Source organism: Nilaparvata lugens, chromosome 2 (genome assembly GCF_014356525.2).
Source record: "Nilaparvata lugens isolate BPH chromosome 2, ASM1435652v1, whole genome shotgun sequence".
NCBI classification, from domain to species: Eukaryota; Metazoa; Arthropoda; class Insecta; order Hemiptera; family Delphacidae; genus Nilaparvata; species Nilaparvata lugens.
Genome location: NC_052505.1, coordinates 90,181,583 through 90,206,270, shown reverse-complemented (window position 1 = coordinate 90,206,270; position 24,688 = coordinate 90,181,583). Strand labels below are relative to the sequence as shown.

At 32.9% G+C, this 24,688-nt stretch overlaps 1 protein-coding gene and 1 long non-coding RNA gene across 6 annotated transcripts; one reads left to right on the top strand and one right to left on the bottom strand.

Moving 5' to 3' along the window:
• Positions 1-3: 3 nt before the first annotated feature.
• LOC111060253 lies at positions 4-21,277 on the top strand. 5 transcript variants are annotated; one of them, XM_039422079.1, is made up of 5 exons: positions 4-124; positions 3,973-4,368; positions 11,640-11,834; positions 13,808-13,942; positions 14,874-21,277. In XM_039422079.1, the coding sequence occupies exons 2-5, from the start codon at positions 4,012-4,014 to the stop codon at positions 15,099-15,101; spliced, it is 915 nt and encodes a 304-aa protein (XP_039278013.1). In that variant the 5' UTR covers positions 4-124; positions 3,973-4,011; the 3' UTR covers positions 15,102-21,277. The 5 variants fall into 5 exon arrangements, with proteins under 5 accessions (XP_039278013.1, XP_039278016.1, XP_022203607.1 ...); XM_039422082.1 differs by lacking the exon at positions 4-124 and adding an exon at positions 1,259-1,468; XM_022347915.2 differs by lacking the exon at positions 4-124 and adding an exon at positions 1,409-1,558.
• LOC120350042 lies at positions 18,232-24,683 on the bottom strand. The gene is made up of 3 exons (XR_005570580.1): positions 24,377-24,683; positions 23,354-23,411; positions 18,232-22,297 (listed from the first exon to the last, which is right to left on the bottom strand). It is a non-coding gene; the product is annotated as an uncharacterized LOC120350042 (long non-coding RNA).
• Between the last annotated feature and the right edge of the window lie 5 nt (positions 24,684-24,688).

Genomic DNA, 24,688 nt, shown 5'->3' with positions numbered 1-24,688 from the left:
AACATCATGGCCGACAGTTTGTGTTGTGTATACGGTTCGTTCGACTTGTTTCATTTTCTTTGTCAATGACAGTGTAGCTTTAATCGTGTAATTGTGTTCAATTAATTTAGTGTGTGGCCTGCAAGTGAGTATTTATGTTAGGAAGCTAAACTGCAGATCTAATTTATGAGAGCATTTTAGAAAGATGTGCCCATCAGCGGCGCTATCCCTTAGCGTCATGCCGTTCTGTTTTCGGAAATGTGAGAAACATTACAATGATTCAAATATTCCATGCGTCAATACCGTTTTCTAATGTTTGTCTGATGTTACTTTCCATGTTTAGTGTAATCTCAGTTCTAAATTTGCTGCATCTTAGTAAGCAACTACCTGGTTGCAACTAGATAGTAGGCTTTAGATATTATAGTGTTTGTGTATGTGTCAGTTGAAAATGACTTATACTTACCTGATTTTATTTCAAAAATATCCCTATTATTAATATTCTTTTTAAAAATCATCGATTTACAAAAAGTAAAAGCAATTTATGAACACTTGTGGAAGTAATTAAACTAGGAAAGTTCCAACCCTACAATATATATGAGGCTAGGTAACTCACTTCAGTGTGGGCTCCCTTTCTAGGTTGGTACCGGTATGGAATCGTTGGTACCTAACATTATTACTAACAAAAAAAAAAAATGAATAGACCCTAAGTTTAATTGTAATAATTCATGAAATAGAAACACCGGTTTCGCCAAGTACGGCAGATGTTTTAATAAATCTCCATCCATTTTATACTTTGGATTTGTTCGTCATCTTTAGAACAAAACATAAACATTTGGTTCATTTCATGAACATGTTCACAAAATGTGGTCATTTCATGAACATGTTCACAAACATGTGGTTCAGAGCAAAATCCTAACCCCCTAACCTATCCTTTTACCTTTGAAACATCAAAAAACATAACTCTACCTGGACCCTAGCCCCTTCTAGCATATTGCAATTTTTAAGCAAAACCTAACCTATCCTGAAAAACATTATTAAATATAACCTAAATAAAACCTAACCCCTAACTCTTTTACATTTGCAAATCGTACACTACCATTATAACGTGGACCTCACTATAGATACTCAAAGAATACTTTTGAATAACTATGTTATAACTGTGACTGTTGCTGGCCGTTACTCTGTTTCTGAGACAAAGAGAAGCTCCTTTAGTTATTGAAGCTGAGCTGGTATAGGAATTCATTGAAGATATATTGTTTTTGTTGCATTAATATCACAATATCATGATTTTAAAAATATATTATCTTAAACTTATATATTTTTCTAAAGCTCAATTTTGTATTATAAATTATTTTTTACATTAAATTTAGTTCCAGCCTCACATCAACCCTCAACCCTCTCAACAACCAATCATCCCTCATCTCAAGACTCAACCCTCAACCCCTCAAGTAATAAAACATCATGGCCGACAGTTTGTGTTGTGTATACGGTTCGTTCGACTTGTTTCATTTTCTTTGTCAATGACAGTGTAGCTTTAATCGTGTAATTGTGTTCAATTAATTTAGTGTGTGGCCTGCAAGTGAGTATTTATGTTAGGAAGCTAAACTGCAGATCTAATTTATGAGAGCATTTTAGAAAGATGTGCCCATCAGCGGCGCTATCCCTTAGCGTCATGCCGTTCTGTTTTCGGAAATGTGAGAAACATTACAATGATTCAAATATTCCATGCGTCAATACCGTTTTCTAATGTTTGTCTGATGTTACTTTCCATGTTTAGTGTAATCTCAGTTCTAAATTTGCTGCATCTTAGTAAGCAACTACCTGGTTGCAACTAGATAGTAGGCTTTAGATATTATAGTGTTTGTGTATGTGTCAGTTGAAAATGACTTATACTTACCTGATTTTATTTCAAAAATATCCCTATTATTAATATTCTTTTTAAAAATCATCGATTTACAAAAAGTAAAAGCAATTTATGAACACTTGTGGAAGTAATTAAACTAGGAAAGTTCCAACCCTACAATATATGAGGCTAGGTAACTCACTTCAGTGTGGGCTCCCTTTCTAGGTTGGTACCGGTATGGAATCGTTGGTACCTAACATTATTACTAACAAAAAAAATAAATGAATAGACCCTAATTGTAATAATTCATGAAATAGAAACACCGGTTTCGCCAAGTACGGCAGATGTTTTAATAAATCTCCATCCATTTTATACTATTTGAATTTTGGGATGATTCTAAGCCTTCTTACAATTGATATTTTTACCCTAAATTGGTTACCAATGACCAATTCAATTATTTGTACTGTCCAATTTTGTAAAGTCCAGTCAAATATTTATTTTTTAGGAAACAGCCCCAAAAGAATTTTTAGGGCCAATCCACCTGAAGTGTTATCTCCATTAATAGAGTTATTTCCCGGTCAAGTGGTCTTAGGCTTCGCAACTTCAGCCTGCTTAAATCTTTCTGGTCGTTCAAATTCCGCCCACATTTTATTCCATTAAAAATACAAGGAAACATACGACATTATATCAAAACGCGAAAATCACATAAATTTCTCAAAGCCAATATTGGTTTGCATAATATTGTTTCAAATTGTGTTATTCTAGATGTGTTTCTTCTGTGTTGCATGGAAATAAATGTGCATGAATCATTCCATTTGCATGGAGATTCTTGATTATAGATGTTTTAGAAAGACCAATTGTTTTAAACAAAAAATAATGTACAATTTAGTCTCCCAGCAAACTTTCCTCACATGTGATATCCCAATCTGTTGATGTAAACCACTTTTGTGTGCTGTTCCCTTATAGCTATAATTTCATAAATTTATAGTTATTAGTATTTATAGTAACCTTAACTCATAATAGACTACATTATTACCGCCCTTAATAGAGCTTTGACTAATCCACTCATTTACTTTTTACATCTTGTTCCAGTTTTCCCACACCTCCCCGTATATTTTTGAGATACTGTTGCTCCAATGTCTAGTTAATTTGAGTATATTGCCCTTCACCTGTTGATTTTAGTGATAGTTATGTACTACTATATAGATACCTTTCTTCTGAAATAAGTTCATAGTAGGTTTACATGAAATTACTAGAGAAATGTAGTTGTAGAATATCTGAATATGTATATTCCTTCATTTACTCTTTTGAACCCTGAATAATCTTGAGTTTTTATACAAGGATATAGGTCCTACATTTAATTTCAAACTTGTCATTCATCTCCTTAAAAAGCACTCAAGTTTTACTCAAACTCAAAAAACGTCTGATCCAAAAAAAACTGCCACTTTGCAGAGACATGAAAGATTATTTTTGCGTCTCGCAGCGGAAAAATTATAAGTAGCTAAGTTTATTATTCACAAATTGCAATTTTTTTACAAATTGTAAGAATGAGACATCAAATTTAAATCATTTCTATAATTGAAGTGATACAAAATTATATTTCTTTTAAAAAAATGTAAAATGAATAATTTTGAAGATATACCTACTACCTATTTTATTTCATTTTAAAATGTAATTATTATATCGTGATCAACTAATAATAAATGAGAGATTTAAATAATTGAGTTCGCACACCAACCAGGTGGAAGAATAAAAATTGTTTCATGGGGGAAGCACCCAAGCTCAGTTCACCGAAATGTTTCATGCCATTTATGTTTTCTTTGAAATAATGTTTCAATATTTTTTGTGATTAAATGCAGAGCACATATGTAATATCTGGTAACCGGTTCTAGAAAAATGAATTGATTTCACACACCATTCATCTCAGTCATAACACATTGAAACTTCAGTTCAGCTTCATAAATGTCCCATCTCATTGAATATTTCAACATTTTTTGTGATGAAATGCAGAGTACCTACATATTTCATTTGGAGGAAATATCACAATTCTGTTCAAAAAAATGTTCCACTTTATTTTGCTCTTTTCCTTTGAAATTCAATACGAAATTTGTTTGGTGTATTTTTGTAAATGGTTTTGTTGGTTTTTGTAGGTGATGGGTTAGGTGGTTGGCAGCAATGGCTCAGGTGTGATGCAGCAGTCTGATTGTGGCCGCTACGTGAACTCAGTGTCTGATTTGTACGGCGCCGACGAAATATCCGTCCTACTGGAGGAGATACGGGACCTGGAGCCGGCCAGCTGCCGGCCCGAAGACCTGCAGGACTTTGAGATCGCCGGCAGCCAGTCTGGCGGGGCCCAGGGGGGCCTGGGTGCCGGCAGTGAGACACCCGGTGACCTTGGCACTGTTCACTCGTGGGACTCGCACGCCAACTACAAGCACCATTTGCCCGGCTCGTCGCCCACGCACTCTATCTTCTCCGGTGTTATTCTCTACTGCGACGAAACCCACTTGAAATCGTCCACTGGTGTTATTAGACTCCTGCTTGTTGTAAGCTTCAACAAACATCTGTTCGTTTGTGTGGTAGCGTTCGACCTGTTTACGTTGTAAATCACTTTCGTTGTAGTAACCTCGTTTACATTGTAAATCAGTGCCTGACTGTGATAATAGTCCCTACAGCTCAGTTTCCATTACAGTAAACCATCAGGACAACATATCTGATATAATATTAATATAGGTTGCACAGTTTGAGACTGCCTGAATGGGTGCAAAATTTAATGCTGAAAGTAGTAATACTTCTGGTAAGAAGTTTCCTCCAATACACCAAGATAGAATATCACCCATGAAAATGGAGTTGAAAAGAGAATAATAATAATAATTTTTCTTATTGCCAATAAATTGCAACCAAAGAAGTTTATTTACAAAAACATATACATAATAATAAAATTTTATACTATATATATACAAAATGAGTTGCTAATAATAAACTTGGTCCTAACTATGATACCCCACTGTAATAATATGGTGTTGGGGTGATCATAATGCTCTTTTCTAAAACATGAACAAAAAATTTTAAAAAGTAGTTGAATAGATTGGGTCTTACAAGGAGGCATTAGAATTAAACAAACATTCAAGCACATATATAACCTATAAACTCTAATGTCTATAATGAGTAAAATTGGGTATTATAGCGTGGCAGAACATTTCTCTGCAACCTTGATCTCTCTGTCAATAAAAGCCACAAACATAAATAAATAATAATTCAATCATCTGTGAACAGTTTAATAATAATATATATTAATAGGAATTTATTCATTCAATTTAACAAACACAAATCATACAACAATGATCGGGAGAGAGCAAAACCTCTCGTAACAATATGGTTTATTTCCCTTTAGAAAATGAACCAATAGCTTTGTATCTTGTGCTGGAGGTTTGATGTAATGGAATTGGTGCTTTACAAACGCATGGTATCAAGTGCATTAGTGTATTCTAGTCAAGCATGATATGAGTTTTACTTTTTTGTTGTTTTATTATTTTCGTTTTGTTGTTGTTGGCAAACCTATTATCTTATATATTTAGCATGGTATATTATGTTTTCATTCATTCTGTTTGATTATTTTATATTAAATTTTTATCAATTTTTATTTTCTTTGAAATTTATTTAAAAACATTCCATTCTTCTAGAAGGTGATTTATTGGGTAGAGAACTTTCAAATCGGAAATAGTATTTATTTGATGGGGAATATTTCTCAGTGAGAAATTTGCTTCAATTGTAGGTATTTTCAAGTATCTATTTTTGTAGGGTTCGACTGATGCAGTCACTTGAATTGCCGTGTATAAACTATAGTGAGGTCACGTTATAATGACAGTGGATAAAGATAGAAGAATAGCGATGCCGATTCTCTGCATTAATTAATTATATTTCTACACTGTCCAAAACATAATTGGCACCGTTGTGGACCTAGAAAAGGATAGTACCACCGGCTTTGTCGAATGATAGAAAGGAATAGCAAAACCAAAGTTGATCAAATACTGTCATTATAACGTGGACCTCACTATAGAACTATTACCAAGAACTAAATTGAGTAGAACTATTGCTTCTGTAGGCCTATATAATAGATGGATAGGCCTACTGTTATAACAGTAAGATAAACTGTAGTTTGCCTGTCGTTTCATCAACGTAAGGGTATGATTACATTGTATGCGTATATGTGCAAGTGCACGTCAGATCATGCATGAACTGAAGCGAAACAAAATCTGGAAAAAGCCATTGACACACGCTGTGACAAGTCTGTAGCTGCTCACACTGATCGCAACCAGAAAGTGCACACGTTCAGTGTGAATGTTCCTATTGCTCTTTCCAGATTTTGTTTCTCATATGCGCGCTTGGTCATGCATGACCACGAGTGCACTTGCACATATACACATCCAATGTGATCATACCCTTACGTTGATGAAACGACAGGCAAACTACAGTTTATCTTACTGTTATAACAGTAGGCCTATCTATCTATTATATACTGAAACAATAGCTCTATGTGTACTGTGTTTAAAGCCGATAAGATGTACAACTCTAGCTAAAATTCAGTCCGTTAATCTTCTGGCTGGGGCCAGACGCATACCAAATGAGGCGTGGCGTGTTGCTTTAAAACGCCCCATACAATGTTTCTGGTTGAATGGATATGGGAGGACCACGTAGTGTACCATGCAACTTATTGCTGAACGTAGAAATTAATGGCAAGACTATTCCATTCACATCTTGCTACCAAAGCAACATTACGCTTCTAGTCGTATCTGTTTTACATCCAGCCTTAGCCTGTTGCTTATCAATTAGGATATGAAATTGAGAAAGCCTAAGGCTAGGCACACAAGGTTAGTCAAGACAAGACACGTTTAGTCATAATAATTCACATAGTTGCTTATGACGCAACTCACACTGATTAGTCATTGCAATTAGACATGTCCTCATAAGCGACCATGTGAAGGTCAGGCACACACCAGTTAGTATTTAATTAATTAGGTCCATAAAAGGGATTAGTTAGTCAAGACAAGACACGTTTAGTCACAATACTTCACATTGTTCACATGTATAATTGCAATGAGTTGCGTCGTAATGTGAAGCATTGTGACTAAACGTGTCTTGTCTTGACTAACTGGTGTGCGCCTAGCCTTAGAAAAATGTTTACCTAACACACATGTATGTTTATGTATAGATATAATCTCCCAGTCTCATTTCAAGTTCACATTTTTTGAGGTGCAATATACAGAATCACTATAGTGTAGAATCTATATTGCGAATTCAATCATGGAGTAATTTATCCATCTTTTGAAAACAGCAGACGTATATTTTGAGAACAAAATGTTAATGAATGCTTACTGAAGCTTCAGGGCAAAGACACACGAGGCGTTTTTCTTTAGAGATGACAGGACAGGAAACTCTCCGATTGGTTGACTCTCGTCCAACCTTATCAGTGAATCGAAGACTTCCTTTTGTGTCTTGCTGTGTCGACAAAAAACGCCTTGTTTGTCTCTGCCCTAATACTTATTTGGACTGGACCTTCATTTTTTTCAATTTAGAAGTACAACGCACTGTGAATAAACAGTGTTTCAGATATATTTATATTAATTTTACAATAAAAATCAAGCTGAAAGGAGTGAATAATGTCACTGTACTCAACATTTATCAAGATCATTGTGCTTAGGATAATCGAAAAGTCATGCAACCAAAATCTCAAAATTTTTATGACTTCGATCAACATATTATTATAGTCATATGAATAGATTGGATAAGATGATTTATTTGTTCAATGTTATGATTCGTCCAGTGATATTTTGTTCATTTGCTAAATTCTATCTCACTATATTATTTATCCAGTGCTTGGCTTTTACAGTGCCTGTTATAGACAGATTTGGTTCTTTTTGCCCTTTAAAACTTTTTCAACAATTTTATTCAAAGTTTATAATAAATTTACTACAAAAACAGGTTAGTACCGTACTATCTTAATTTATTTTTTCTATGTGATATGGTAGCTCATAATTATTAGGATTAATATAGCTTAGTATCAAAATCACAGCAATACATCATATAATCGTTTCCAATGCCTCTTACCATGTTGTATTGTTGATGTCTACAAAAAAGCTTGTCACACACTGAATGCTATAATATGGTGTTGCCGTGTTCTACTCCCTCTTCATAATCTCAGTGTGCGAAGAGTCCATGCTATTCGCCACTGCATTATTCTAGCAAAATAAGATTTAAATGCCTTTGTTCGCCGATCTTTTTTTACTTCAAGTTATGTAGTATTCAATTTAAACGAAATGTTGATGTATTAACTTTGGTTTTATATCACCATAGTAGGCATACCGCATCAGATAAGTTAATTCTGGTCCTGATAATATATCCTATCCAAAACGGCTCTTGAAACTTTACTTCTTGGATTTATTTCCTGGTAATACTACTATTCAATTACATACATTGATAATTCAATTGAAATATTCACAATACGGTGTCACTTATCAAACTATATATATTACAGAAAAACGCCATGGTTGAGCAATAATTGTGTCTTATTAGTAACCTTTGAGGGTCTGTCTGTAGCTTTTAGCTACAGTGCTGTCCCGAATCCTGATTGTAAGTTTATTTATTTCGGGAATGGGAGTTTGAATAGTTTAATTACGGTAACATAATTGAAGATGCTTTTTGAATACCTTGTTTGTTGAAATGAGGTTTCATCAGATACCCATATACAACTTGGTTGACTATGTGTTATAACAGTAAACTTGGTATTATTATTGGTATCCTTGAAAAATTAAGAATGTTTTTACTTGTTTAGGTAGTTTACGAAATAGACTTTTCCGTATACCGTACAAATTGAATATGGCTCTTCTCATATCATAAACTTTTGATGGAAGTGTTGTTTTTTTAAGGAACTACATTTATGTATTGAGAGTTTATTCTTCTTCATCTTGGAGGCATAACTTAAATTTACCCTATATAGTTTCAATAATATTATATTATCAATGAAAATGAACATTTTACCAAATAAGCTATGACATCTCATTTGGTGAAGAGTTCGCTTCTATCAAATCCATAAAATGTCATTAATGGATGTAATTTCATAATATATCTTGATGGCATCATCATGTGGCAATCACTCATCAATATGGCCGGGACACACATAACCTAACCGAGCCCGCGCCGCGGTACGGCCGAGTGTTGGACGTACTACGGCTAGTGAGAAAACAAATGCTTTCAAACGTGTAGGGACACATACTACCGCACCGCGTCAGCACTGTCACCGTGTTTGTTGCCCGAGCCGTGCCCGCGCCGTCACCGACTAGTTCACTTTACTTTTTGACGGTGACGGTGCGGGCTCGTTTAACATAGAGAGTGAAAAACTTATTGAAGAGGTATACGGAATTTTCCAGTTTTGTACGATCAAAATGATGAGTTGAACGGAAAAATAAGTTGAAGTAAGAGTATGACCAAATAATAAATTAAGCCAAAGGTATAATAGACATAATATAATAAATAATAAAATGAACAACAAAAAGTATAAAAGAAGGAACCCGTGACTGGGTCTTAAATTTTAAATTTAAAAATAATTACGTTTAGTACATACGGTAAGGCAGAAGATAACAATTTTATTGCTGATATATATTTCTGATACATGAATGATTGTGGTATTGTTATGCACCAAAATAATACCAGCACTATATTCAATTCAATTCAATTTATTAATGTCAACAAAAAATTAATATACAGTTCATATTTACAAACATAAAATACAAATTCTTTATAAAATAATGAATATTACATAAAATATCATATTCTAAATAATATTGTTGCATCCCTCTTTAAGCAAAGCTTGTGATGAGGGATGGTGTATCTCTAGAATGTTGGATAGCATAAGATACTAATATACATCGTAATATTAATAACATAATTAGATTTTATAATTTTACATTACAATATCAAGAAAAAAAGAAAATTCCATTCTCTCATGCTATTTTCATACAAATGTTGCTCTTGTAATCAGTATAGGCCTAATTGAGATTCAACTAGGTGATGTTCTAGGTGATCTTTTATGTTCTACATCAAAGATAAAGATCACCAATATTTAAAAATAAAACAACAAATTCTCTTCTGCTCTGTTATACTAAGTAAGATATGTATTTTAAGAATAGAATTGAGATTTACAAACAGATTTGAGAAATAAATCAAAATTAGTCTTCATTTTGTCTCCCTAATAAGTAGTGTCGAAGATACTGTCTAAAAGTTTTGAAAGTGAAAGAATAATAACAAATTGGTATACATTGGAATGCTCCAGAAACTTCAAGCAACAGACGGTTCAAAAGTCTAGGACCATAATACGCTGCATGAGCACTGGCAGCCGCTGTTCTACAAGGTGGTTCTAGCAAAAATCTCTCAGATTGTCTACGAGTAACATAGCCGCCATGAGGGGCTGTAGGGAATCTATTGGGCCACGAATAGACAAAACTAGCTAGGTCAAGATCATAAAAGTGCTCAATACTGAGAACATTAAATTCTTTATAGAGCAAATTTGTTGGATATCTAACCGGTTTTTTCAAGCATATTTTAATAATTTCCTTATACAATACTATAAGAGGCTTAAGAACGGTAACACCACAACCACCCCAGCCAATTATACCATATCGCACAACTGACTGCACAAGCGCAAAGAAACCATTTTAATTTGCTCAACTGTAAAAATATTTCTCAGTTGAACAAACTTATACAGCGTCTTCCTCAACCTAGAACATAAATATGAAATATGGTCTCTCCATTTCAATGCTTAACAATGATGATTCCCAAGTATTTGGTGCTGTTCTTAAATATTATTATAGGACATAGACAACTATTATCATCGCATCCAGTTTCATGAAAAGCCAAACTCCACTGGTTATCTGGCTGACCTGCTGAGGTCAAAGAAAATGACACTGCAGTAGTTTTTGCTATATTTAAACTAACTAAGTTGAAATCTAACCAATTTTCTATAACTTTCAAACCCTCATTAGCTCTACAAAAAACATCTTTCCATTTTGATGCACAGAAAATAGCAACAGAGTCGTCAGCAAAAGAAAACAAAGAACAGCTCTCAAGCTCTATCTTGAGTAAGTCATAAATGTAAATCAAAATAATATTGGACCCAGAACTGGGTCCTATTGGACCCTGTGGCACACCCATCGTAATTTCTAATTCTGAGCTCATTATACCATCAACACCAACCACTATATATGATTCGCAATATGACCGCAATATGATTCTCATCTTCTGTGGTTACAGGTAATTAGTTAAAAATTTAAATCGGATGTAACAAACTTTAAAAAAGTGTTAATTATTAACTATAGTTTAACACATTCAGAAATCAGACCACACAGAACTGAGACAGTAGCACTACAGAACTGAGACTCGGCTGTCGCACGGATATGTGTGTTCTCCCAGCATCATCACCTTGTCGCGGGCTTAGCTCGGCCGTACGTCGGCGCGGGCTCGGTGCTGTTATATGTGTCCCGACCTTTATGCATTTTTGATAATTAACATCGCAGTTCTCAGTAGAAATTTATTCGATACAAACATATAGACAGGCACACACACACACAAATGCCAGTACGAGCCTTAATGACAGTACAGTAATACAAGAAAATGAAATCCAAATTATCTCTATTTCAACTATTCTTGCCACCTCTCGATAGTGTTTCAATAAATCTTATTATTCATCTGTATTTGTCTAGATCATAATATAGTTTGATTAGAGTATATCGTAGAAATTATTTTTGATAAATGCCTGTTTCAGATCTCATCAGTAGCATGCCTGGCCTGTTTATGTACGTCGGGTACAGTGAAGGTGGGTCTGTTCATGCTGCCTCTGTTAGGCCGACTGCGGCTCATGATGTTCGTCACAATCTTCAGCCTACTAGTCACCTGTCTGTTCCTCTTCCTCGATATATCACATGTCATCTACCTGTTTCCGTTCAATTGGGGAAAACTGGTAAGTTGGTCCACTCAACAATTGAAGCGTTAAATCGAAGAAGGTGTTAAGTAGCAAAATCAAAATTCTGAGATACATGCGTTCAAAATTTTTCCATTTGAACTTTTTATTCTATCAGATTTTTTTGGTTTTTGGATTAGGAAAAGATATTATCCATCAAATTCCTCCAGAAAAAACTGTTTTCCATATTATGTCAATATTCAAATAAAAGGCATAGTTTGCTGTAAATCAAGTCACAAAACCCATGTTATTGGATTCTATAGCAAGAGATTTATCAAGTTTTTGAGTTTCAAAACCGGCCTCAGCATTTTCGATTTTCTCAGAATTGCCTTTTCCACTGTCACATTTGCCGCAAGTGTCACTTTTTGGGGATGAAAATGATAAATTGAACTTTGTTACAAAAATCTTACTGTAAGTACACATCTTTACATTGAAATTGGATGACATTTTTTCACCTGACAAAATGCTTTATTTCATTTGTGCATCTTACTTATGGATAAAGTCGGTGCAGATACTTCCTATGTGGATTTTGATTCCTTGGATAATGAGACTCTTTTATTTGGATACAAACAATCATATTCATATTTTCTGCCCTCTACTATTCATTAAACCATACTTGTTCTCCATAATCACAAACATAAACCGAGGTCGAGTCTTATTGAAACTGTGAAACAATACAACATAGCCTATAAGGAGTTGATTGGTTTATTGGTTCTCCAAATTATTTCACTTATAATGAGGCACAAATTTTATAGATCGTTAGAGGACAACTAAGAAGTTATTTGAGAATCAACCAGTGATACCAAAGAATAAAAATAGGGAAAGCAGCAGGGGTGCCCACAGCATGTTTGATGTCGCAAGTTGCGACATGAGGCTGAATTTTGGGGGTTTTTTGGAGAAAAAGTAGGGAAAATGGGGGGGGGATTTTTCAATATGCAGTTTTTAAGTACTAAACGGATACCAATTTTGCGACATGGACCATTGGGGTGATGGGCACCCCTGGAAAGCAGTAGTAATTATAGTTATCTTTATACAGTAAGGGCCAAGCCACACGAAGCGTTTTTAAGACGAGTCGGAAGTACAGGAAGCTTTCCGATTCGGTGATTGGGTTAGCGTTCGGAAATCATCTGATAATCAGCCAAACGAAAAACTTTCTGCCCTGCTGACTCGTCTGAGAAACGCTTCGTGAGGACTAACTGAACAAAACTCCTGATTTTTTTTCAAAATTTCCCAAAAAATTGTCTACTGTGTGTTTACTGGCTAACTATACCTATATTATATCTTGTAGACGTTGATGTTTTTCATAAATTTATATTTATCGATTTAATTTTCATATTTTAACGATTCTGAAATTTAATTTCAACCAAAATCATGTATTTCCATTGTCGACCCAATCATTTTATGTAATATCAAATTTGCACTCACATATTTATTTAAATACTGTTTTGGACAACAGTCTAATATAGTTTCTGATGCTTTGATAAATTAACTTGATTGTCGAAGATTACATTTTCCAAGTTTGTGTAGAATATTAAGTTTCGTTGAAATAAAAACAATACTGATGCTTTGGATCTAAATACTCACTTTCTAATTGAAAATCTTAATGTCTCATCTAGCCTCATCTAGTTGTTGAATGATCGTTAACGACCATCAAATTTCTGGGTGAACCAATTTTTCCCAATCGCCCTGGCTAAGTATAATATTGAGTACTTAATATTTATGAAAAGCTAAGTGATTTTAGGTTTTCAACAACAGTTTTAAACTCAGTTCAATAATTTGGTCCACTACATTAATTATGCTTTGTCATCAATGGTGAGTGATTGTAACAATTTCAACATTATCTAACCCTGGTCTTACATGCTGATAAATTGTGATTCTATTCTCATTTACTTCGTGCTGCGGTATATTATATTGTTGATTTTAATTATAATTCTTATATTATAATATTCTAACTTGGCTCCTATATATTTCAGAATGCGTTCTTCTACGTTAGCATGAGTGTCCTCTACCTCATAAGTTCTTCACTTATGTTGCATCTATTGCATGCCTATGCAGAAACATATTCGTGGGTACCCAAATGGACCCGTGATCAACTCTTAATAACAGGGGTGAGTTGTACCAGCTATTTTAAATATTTTAAAATTCATGTTTTCAATAACTTGAGTAGATTCCACGAGAGTTTTTTTCCAAAGATTCACCTGGGCAAAAGTCATAGACTTTCCTGTAATCTTATTTTCTCTTTTGATGTTATCAGTCAAAATACTAGAAGCAGGTTGATTTCCCTTTCCATGAGGAAATGGAATACTTTAAAACTGTTCAAAATTTGGCTTTTTGAACTCTACTTTTACCAACTTTGAGCGCTCATAAAAATTGAAAAACGTCAAACAAAGGAACAAATTATATTAATCTTATTGGAAATGTCTTCCTCTTTTCAGCCATATCCTTAGAATTAGATTTTGACTGATAGGTTTCTAGTTAGTCGGTATTATTTTTTTCAAAAAAATATCGAAAAAATTGTTATATCTCGAAAACTGAAGTCGATATAAGAAAATTTTAGTGGACATTTTTGTTGCAAATTTCATGTAGCATCTATGGTATTCGGCTATTGCACATTTCGTGGGCCACCTGTATAATAATTGAAGTGGTTGAAAATTTAATTTGTTTTTAATTTTTAATATTTTTGGCGATTGTGAAGGAAGATTTTTGTTTGGATTTGTATTTTGAAATTAATTAATCTGATAAATTCAAAATTGTAGTAGATACATTTTTATGGACTCAAAATAGTGTGTGAATTAAGTTATCATTTTCACATAACCTCTAGACTGTGTATTCCAAATAAAGGTTTAAAGCAGTTTTGGGCGAATGCCTGTTGGTTTTACCTGGATTGTATTTGTATATGATTGAATAAATAAATAAACCTGGATTGTATTTGTATATGATTGAATAATTAATCATAGCGTTGGTCACTCGGTAGTGATTGTGATAGTAGTTGTCGATTTCAGATGAATTTTGATGGTAATTGTTGTGGATTCTGTGCAGATTCTGGGCTACATTTGCGCGGTGGAGGCGCTGGTTCTGTCGCTGCTGACGCGCTGCGACGGTGGCCAGTACAGTCCCGTCGAGGACGACCCCAGCACCATGACGCTGCAGGAGCGACGCGAGCTGCACACCGCCGGAACCACCCCTCCCAACTGGCACGACCAGGACCTGCAGCTGCAGCAGCCCTGCTCCTCCAAGCACCACTCCGACCCCTACAGACTCGCGTGATACCGGTTGCCGCTCTTTTCTAGCGCTAGTCGTCAATCGGTCGCTTAGAACACACCCCGACCTCCTCCTCCCCACTCCACACCACTCTGAGAACGCTCTTCTGTCGACTCGTTCAATCATGATATCGAATGATAGCTCATTAACTTAGTTATTCAACCATGATAGCCTACCATCCAATCACTCATTCAACCAAGTTACTTGTGTGAAACCTGCTAGCATAAATGGCTGTTATATCAACTTGTTCAATCATTATAAAGATACAGTATTTCCCACCGCTAGATATTTATAGTCGCTAGTCAGTTGGTAAGAGGCTCTCCTCATCTCACAATCGACTAACATCGTTGAATAACATCATCAATCGACTCTGAGAAATCTAATTTTTAATGTATTTAGTCACTTATCCATTGATTAGTACACCCTACCCCATCACAGTACTCGCGAATTATATCATCAATTGATTCTGAGAAATATAATTTTTAATGTATTTAGTCGCTTATCTATTGATTAGTACACCCTATCCCATCACAGAATTCGCGAATTATATCATCAATTGACTCTGAGAATGCTATTCTACCAACTCATTCAATAATGGTAAGATACCTGAAACTTTTTTCCACATCTCGCTGTTTCCAGTCGCAAATCAGGGTGTTTCTAAGAACACCCTCTTCTTCTTATCAATCAATCTTCATTCACTTTCCGCAAATAATTCAATAGATCAACTATAAGAACGCTTACAAACTCATTCAAGAATTATGGGTGCACGTGCTTAATACCTGTTGCTGTTTTCCACCGCTAAGTTTCTTATCACAAATCACGTGATTAGAACACCCTTCGTCAATAATTCATTTATGAATCATCGTCAGCTCAATCTATCTATCATTAATTGAATCTGAGACCCTCTCTTACAAACTCATTCAATCGAATTGAACATTTTTCTATTATCCCATTTCCTATTTTATATCGCTAGCTCTTTCTAATCTACTATCAGTTGCTTGAAACCCCTATGATTTTTTTGAAGATTTATTCGCATGAAATTATTTTAAACTATCAAAGTGACGTTATTACAGCTTATTAATGAATGTAGAATTCAACAAATAATAGAATCTAACTCACGTTAGCACAATTTTCTCATCATTTCCCTATATGTCGTATAGTGAGGTCCAAGTTATAATGGCAGTATTTGATTAACATAGATGTTGCTATCCTTGTCTATCATCCGACAAAGCAGATAGCGCTATCCTTTTCCACCTGGGCACCTTTCTTATATCGTTTCTCAACAATGTAGTAATATAAATTAATGGTAGAATATTTTAATCTCAATTATGAAAATGTATTATTAAATTAAAATATTTTCCTTCAACGAATAAAATATAATTGATCATTTTAACAATAATTAACAGTTAATATTTCATCAGATATACCAGTATCAGCTTTATGCTATAGAAGGCAGTGGCAAGGCAGAGAATCTGCAACTTTGTTCTCCTATCTTTCTCTACTGCCATTATAATGTCAACCTCACTATAATTGAACGGACTTGAGAATCTGGTTGCACAACATGGTTTTACCAATGTGTTGTGTGCTATGTTGTGCTACTTTTCCATAATGAAACCCCAAATTGAAATTGTCAACCTCTTTTATAAAGTGGTTGACAATTACAACTTGTGTTTTCATTTTACCGATAACATAATAAGTTGGAATGTCTTGATTGATTTTTCATACTAATTTTTCCAATATTCTAATATTGAAATGCTATTCTTTGTCTAATTGAATCGAGTTGCTTTTTGAGTGTTCTCAGAGTATATCACTTGAATTAATCATTCCAAGAATAATTATTATTATCTTTGAAATAGTGGAGACTGATAACGTTAGCATTACATTCCATTATTGAGATTATAATCACAGCAGCTTTTTCATTTGATTCTTTTCTCTCTCATAGAGTAAATATTTTCTCTCATTTCATCAAAAAAATTAACATTAATTTTTAGTCTTCCATGTATGTTGCGTCAAACCAAATGCCAAATTGTTTGTCTCCTTTTGCAGCAGTTATTCAATCAAATACATATCAATGAATCACAAAACAAGGAGCCCTTCCTTTCATTTCATATTCAAAAAATTGCCAAACATTTTACACAATTTTAAAATAATTACACTGTAAGATTTTATTATTGATCATTTCTTTAAAAGGCAATCTCTATCTATCCATTAAATCAAATAGATCATAATTTTATTAATTCCGCTAACAAGAAAAAACTACCTAAATATTCAACAAGTGTTCGAAAATTTTAAATTAGAACCACAAACAAAAGTAAGGTACTCTATCTTTATTGATGTATATGACTTGAATTCTAATATTCATGTCAACTTGACAAATTATTTTTTAAACCCCCCAAAATACAATTGTAAAAAGTAGGGTTACAACAATAATACTGTGATTATTGAAACCCTTACTCTGCCAATTAATCGCTTATTCAGTTGAATCTTACTTCTCTGAAACTTTTTGACTTTGAATATACTATTTTCTTGTCGAAGTGACACTGTGAATCTGAAAGATTAGCTTCTTCCATCACATTTTAGTTTCAAGAAGCTGTGAATAATATATTTTATGATGTGTCATGGAGCTTGGATATTTGTATTCACAACTGAGCTTTAATTAGGTTATTATATAGTAGTGGAAGGAAGCAGATGATTGACAATTAATTGTGGTTTGTTAGTTCAATTTCAGAAATATTTTTAGCTTAGTAATTTCAGTTCGAAATGCTGTCAATGATATACTATATAATGGAACATCCCTTATAGATGTCGATAGTGTGATTGGTGTATGAATGTCGATCCCATTTATTGGTGTATTTAGTTAGTACGCTAGATAATCGTACTATGTACATAGGGTAAATTATTATTGGGAGTTTCATCTTGCAGCATTATTGTACAACAGTTGGAGTAACTTCTCGGTTCATATGGGGTGTATACTATTTATAAAACTGTATAATCATGAATCTTGAAAGAATCACATGAATCCACATAAAACCGGAAGAGTTCGGAATTTACAACAGTCACCACATGTCATTCAGGGTTGTGTGGCAGAGAGGACCTGGAGTCCTAACTCCGCCCTAATAAAAGCAAATAATCAATCTTTTCAAAATCAGTTATAATTTATTAATAGAATTATTTTCTCTCTGCTACATTCTTTAGACTAAAAATTAACTGACAGTCACAAATTTTATAAACATTTTAATTGAAATTGAGCAGGTTTTCAATTATTGTGACATATGAGAAATGCGAAAATTTAAATGAATTATTTGTATAAATTTACTTTCTAGACTTGTAATACATAATTTACAATACTTAGAACGGTTCAAATGCTATTATTAATCAAATGCTATCGTGAGCAGCATGCTCATATTTGCTTTATTGAATCAGTCTGTATAGTTCAGATGAAAATAATATTATATTTAACAGTATTCAGTAAAACATTGATGATTTTTGTGGTTTAGTGAGATCTTTCAATGTCATGATGAATTCAGTACGATTATTAGGTTTGATCTAAATGATTATAAAAAATGTCCTATTTTCAGAAACGTATTTAGATTTGTACAAAATGTGTTTTTTAATTAGTTTGATGTATGCATGTGTTATTTTTTAATTCCTAGATTGCTAGATTTTCCATAGATGACTTTGTTTGATACAATACATAACTTGGCAAGAGTGTGTCTAGAATTTATAAATTATTTTGGCGTGCCAATTTAACAGCTAGCTCTTTTAAGTCAAATTTGAAGAAACCGCTCTGAAGCTGCCAGCTAGAACGTTCACTAGTATAACTAGCTTAACGTACTACAAAACCTATTGAATTCAAAATGAAAATGATTATGTTATAGTGTTGTGTGTACTTTATGTTAGTAAATACTGCCCTCAATTTCCATAAACTTATTCAAACCAACAGGTTCTTGGAAGATTTTAAAAACAAATTTTAATTGTGTACAAACTTCTATCAGACGCACAAAGTTGAAAGTAAAATTCAATCAAGAAAACTGAAATTTTGTAGTGGTGATGATGATGATAATGATATTATAACAATGATCTGTAGACAATGTATCTATGAAATTGATCAGAGCTGTAGAATATTGCCCAAATAAAACTGTTAGAATAGATAAGTGAAGAGTATTCAATTTTTTTTAAACTGTGAACCTCCCGTATTTAGTATCGGAAATTGCCGTATACACTCGATGACAAATTCAATTACCTCTAATCAGTAAAGACATAGTTTTGAGTCGTTTAGTCCTACACACTTCACTGCCATCTATTTCAAAAGAGGATTCTATGTAATGCTGAACCATATACTGCCTACATATATATATACCAACCTGTATATAATATATTATTTAACCTGTAAATAGTTGAAATTTGGTGAATTAGTTAAAGTGAAATATGTATTAATTGCGGTGTGCATTCACTTGTAACAAAAACTATTATAATTGATTATTGTGAGATATCTGTAAGTCCATACCTACTCTGATCATCTTTAACTTGTATGGAACGGAATAGGAAATTTATAATTGAATAGAAGGGTTTGTAACAAGCGAAGAAGCATCTTTAATATTATGATTAATGAACTGTCCCGCTGAATATTATTATGAGAAATTATCAGTTTTAGATTAAACTATGAAGATTAAAGTTAGGATATATTATTGTGAATTTGTATAAAATAATTCATTTAGAACTTTAATTATAATAGACTCAATATTGTCTTTCTGCACAAATTATTTTTCACACCTAACTTGAAACCAGGAGTCTACTGATTGATAGGAATAATTATCTTTTCAGTTTCGTGCATTTATTAATTCTTGTACAGTATTAATATTCTTAATTTGTATTCTTAATACATCATTCATAATTACAAATGTATTCATTTGTTCAGATTCTCAGTTATACATATAATACAGGGATATAGAGAATAATACGTGCCGATCAATTGTAATATTATTTAGGACTATGGTTTAATTATATGTGTTGGGTATAATTATTATCTGCTGATATTTAGAAAATAGTTAATGAATGTAGAATATTATAAGTATACATGCTGAGATACGGGTGGGATTCATTTACATTTTAATTGGTCTTGATAAAAACTACTTTCTTGTAATAATTTCGGCCAATAACGTTTTTTTTTTGTCCAGAAATCCCTATTCTAGAATATTAATTTCTAAAATCGAATCTAAGCCATCTTTCTCAATAAAACAGTATTGATCTGCTATAAATAAATATATTAACTTAAATAAATGGAGAAACTCGATTTCGTAAAACGTGTTTTACTGATGCACTAATTAATGTTGTACATAATCCATGTATGGTAACTCAATCATGTAATACACTCATTTAGTTTTTAATCCATAATCTTTCATCAACCAATTTTCTTCTTTGGTTGCCTGTTATCAATCAAAATTACGGAATTCATAAACATGTCTTGGAATCGTTGAAGACATAAAATTCAATTAACTCTAACATAAATGATTAAATTTAGAGAAACTTAATTCCCACATAACTCAACGAATCTTAATATTATATTTTGCAGTTACTCTTATACTTGAATAGGATAACGAATTCGAATCAGTTAAATTGCTTCATCTTATAGACTTGAAAACTCACTTAATTTTGACAACAATTTAGTTTGAAATGTGTAAGTTGTCACCTAAAACTGTAGAATTGTCCTGAAACTGTACCTAATCAATTATAATCATACATGGTGCTACAATATGGAAAATTTTACCAAATTCCTATATGGCAAATAAGACTGTTGAGAGAATGTATTTCGCTTTAGACAAAACCAAATCCTACATGTGAATAGTTGAAATGTATCTATCCCAAGAAGATGTATTATTGATAGGAATTAATTCAAAAATGACTTGGGTTGAGGAAAGGTGAACTTCGAAACAATGTTTGAGTTTGAAACGAGGCGATGGTTGTGATCATGTGATTGTTTCCGGCAGTAAAACTATTTTGCTTGTGTATTTGTGCTCTTTGTGTGGAGAACCAAAACTCTAAACCATAAATTGTCGTTAGAGTTGAATTATGTTCAGTGTTTTAAACCAATCCATCTTACCTTATGTAATTTATTTGTTGAATTCCAGATATAGACGACTAATTACTTTTTATTTTTAGTGAATAAAATATTATTTATATATTCTGAGTTTTGTTATTTCCTCCTAGAATTAAATTCACTTAATTAAAAGTAGCCCTAAAGAAAAAAGACAATTAAATTCACTTTCTTATTCAAGGTTTAAACAAAACCGCTCAGAAGCGACTGGAATATTACTGTGTTATGGATCCATTCTTTTACACTAATAATTTAAAATTTAAATTACTTTAGAGCAATGACGACGTTTCGACCTGTTGCTGGTAATTTTCAGACTGAGGAAACAGAGTCAAAACATCGTCACTGCTAAAAAGTAAGTGATTCCACCTCAAAAGTGTTTTTATTACTGTATATTCAATGTAAAAACATTCAAGTGATCTTATCTTGCATAATTCTAAATTCATCAGTTGTTTATCAATCCTTGAACACACCAATGCAGAATGAGTCGGGGCGATTATAAAGCTGATTTTATAAATCTTCCCGCACTCAGTGCGTCAGTCTCTAAGCATTAAATTCAACTAAAATAATATTATTAACAAGGGAAATCATAATTCAATAGAAACCATTTTTTTAGTTTGATGTAAGTTTATCGAAGCAAGTTGAATTGAAAGTAGGCCTATGCTTCTCAAGCTAGAAGAGGTAAAATTTTTCTACATTTTCCACACGATTCAAATATTCAGGAATTAGAGGGTATTCCCACCAAGTGTTTTTCAAATCCGTTACTACCTATTTACAATTCATAGATTGTGTAGACATTATCAATCAAACCCTCTTATCAAATTAAACTTACAGAATCTGTGATTCTTTATTTTACGTTGAAATATTGTTATTAATAGACAAATCCTCTTAATTTTAAGCTTATTAAGTATTTAATATATTTATTTTGCGATAGAATACAGTTTAAAAATTGACACTTTTTCTTTTTGTTACTTTCAACTTTTCGATGGTAAGCAAAGAAAACTTTCATAGCATCCAGGACAGTCACGTGGTCTGTAAGCGTGGCACTCAAATCCAGGAGGACAATACCGCTCCATACAAATGTCACTGCGAATCTGACATGATCTGGTAGCTGTGAACAACAACAACACGGCAGTAATTGACTCTTATCATTTAAAATTACATAACCAGACTACTTAGTAGTACTGTTAGTTGCCAATTCTATATTATAATCTTTCCTTTGTTTCTTAATCCAGTAGCTTTAGTCCTTAGACCTTCTATATATATATATATATATATATATAATATCTGGTCTAAGCTATAGTCAGTGCAGTAGTTACTGTATAATTTGCTAGCCAATCAATAGCGTGACAGTCAATGGTATTATAACAAAACTGTACGGTACCCTACATTAACTGTAGGTAGTCAGTATAAGAGCAGCTTTGTTGACCATTTTCTTTTTAAAAAATCAGAAAAAAATGTGATCTCTTGAAAGAATTGTAATTTCTTTGTAGATTTGTAAAATAATTTAAGCTACTTTGCTTTTATTTAATTGACATGGAAATTTAATGTTATAAACTCTTGTATTGCTCTATTCGTAGCTTTTATAAATCACTTTATCTTTTATTGATTAAATTGAATGAAACCGGTAGGCTACCGCACCGAGTCATTCTGATCTACAAAGGGTTTTGAGTCATTTACAACTCTATGGTTAAGTGCAGCAAGCACAATAGCATTATAATGAGAAACGTGTTACCTAGTTATTCAAATCATTTGAATTGTGGAGATAGGCTGTGTGGAAAATCGACTTCTACAATGCCATGAAATGTCAAAGTTGAATGAGTATTCTGCAGTTTTGAAATTAGATTTTTCATGCTACCTATTATCTTACAAAGTGAATCTTGTTCAATATATCTGAGAGATTATTGCTATTTATGTCACTCAATAATTATTTTTAAAGCTCAGTTCTACACAAAACTTTAATTCTGGTTGAGTGAAATTAACATAAATCTTAATAATTCTTCATTATTGAATCTTAAAGCATTAGATAGATCAAATAAAATAAATAATGAATTTATTACCGCACTATCAGCCTATCTCTTACTTCAACCTATCAATAAACTATTCTTCTTCTGCCTCTCTAAAGAGATTATTAATAATTAACATAAATAAAGCAGAATGAACTTACTTAGAACACAAGTATTTCCTATACAGCATCCTCCACAACACAGTTTATCATCATCACACTGAAAATAATTAGCAAGAGTAGAAAGATCAGTGTTGCTATAGCATTTCAGATTGATAAATGCATGGAAGTTTCCGTGATGGGATGATAAATATAATAGACTTTTTTCATTTTTAGTTGAGCTTACAACTTTTCCTCAGGAAAAAACAGAATTAATCGATTCTTAGAAAATACTTTATTTATATTTTTAAAATTATGTCGATAAATTGGCAGTGTAAAATATAAAAATTCACACTGTAGTATGGATGATATTGATTACTCATAAATTAATGTCTACATTCTAGAAAATTTACGGATAGACGGATGATCATAATGTACTCATGTATGTGATTAATAATGTAATTCAACTTATAATGTAATTTGCTTAAAAACGTTTCACATTGGCAGAAAAATGCTGTCATCTATTCTTTGAAGCATGTGTTAATTTTGGATATTTACGTAGAATAAGTTCTATTTACGTTGAAGTTCTATAGAATGATGCCCATTGACAGCTTAAATTATAATAGAAAGGCTTGAAATTATAAGAGCTCTACGGGACCTTCCCCATCCCCGGGAAATCCCACCAACAAAAAGCGATACCGTACAAATTCACTTTACTAGTTCTATAGAATGAAACTCAATTAAATTAATTAGAATTTTCTTTGATCGGATTCAAATATTTCCTTTTTTATTATCTTGTAAATTCGTATTCTACACTTATAAACATTTTCAATAAAAAATTAACTAAAACAACTCATAGAAATTCTTTTTTAAAAAGCTGTGCATGAGGCAATTCTACTCAACGCTCAAGTAGAATAATTATCACCGAAATGTAAAAACAAAACGGTTGTTAGTTTTATTAGTGAATAGAGACAGCTTTTTAAAGGTGTAAACAAGTAAAAACATTTTGTAAAGGAAAACTATTCAACGATACATTATTCCTCTATTTAATTATCTGAAAAATTAAATTATTCTAAAATTACTTACATATGAGCCGTAATACTTGCAATCTTGAGATAAACCGGGTTGAAAAATACTGAGAATTCCTACAGTAAACACACCAGCAGTGAGTTTGATCATCTCACTATAGAAGTACTGTCAGATTAGCGTTGGCTTGAATAGACGTGATCTAGCAATAAACAGTATACAGTAGTTGAGTGGCGCATCTATTTACTATTCAAGGTCTCATGATGTTCAATTGAGTAATAGTTTATTTCTTTTCAATACCAGTTCCTATCCCAAATCGCAATTTTATCAAATTGAATGATAAACTGTAGTGGCACATTTTTTTGACAAGGA

Bases quoted from the DNA above. Each gene is read 5' to 3' on its own strand.
- LOC111060253 (XM_039422079.1), top strand. From the start codon at position 4,012: ATGCAGCAGTCTGATTGTGGCCGCTACGTGAACTCAGTGTCTGATTTG. The intron at 4,369-11,639 runs GTAAGCTTCAAC...TGCCTGTTTCAG, and splicing joins TTATTAGACTCCTGCTTGTT to ATCTCATCAGTAGCATGCCT. The intron at 11,835-13,807 runs GTAAGTTGGTCC...TATATATTTCAG, and splicing joins CGTTCAATTGGGGAAAACTG to AATGCGTTCTTCTACGTTAG.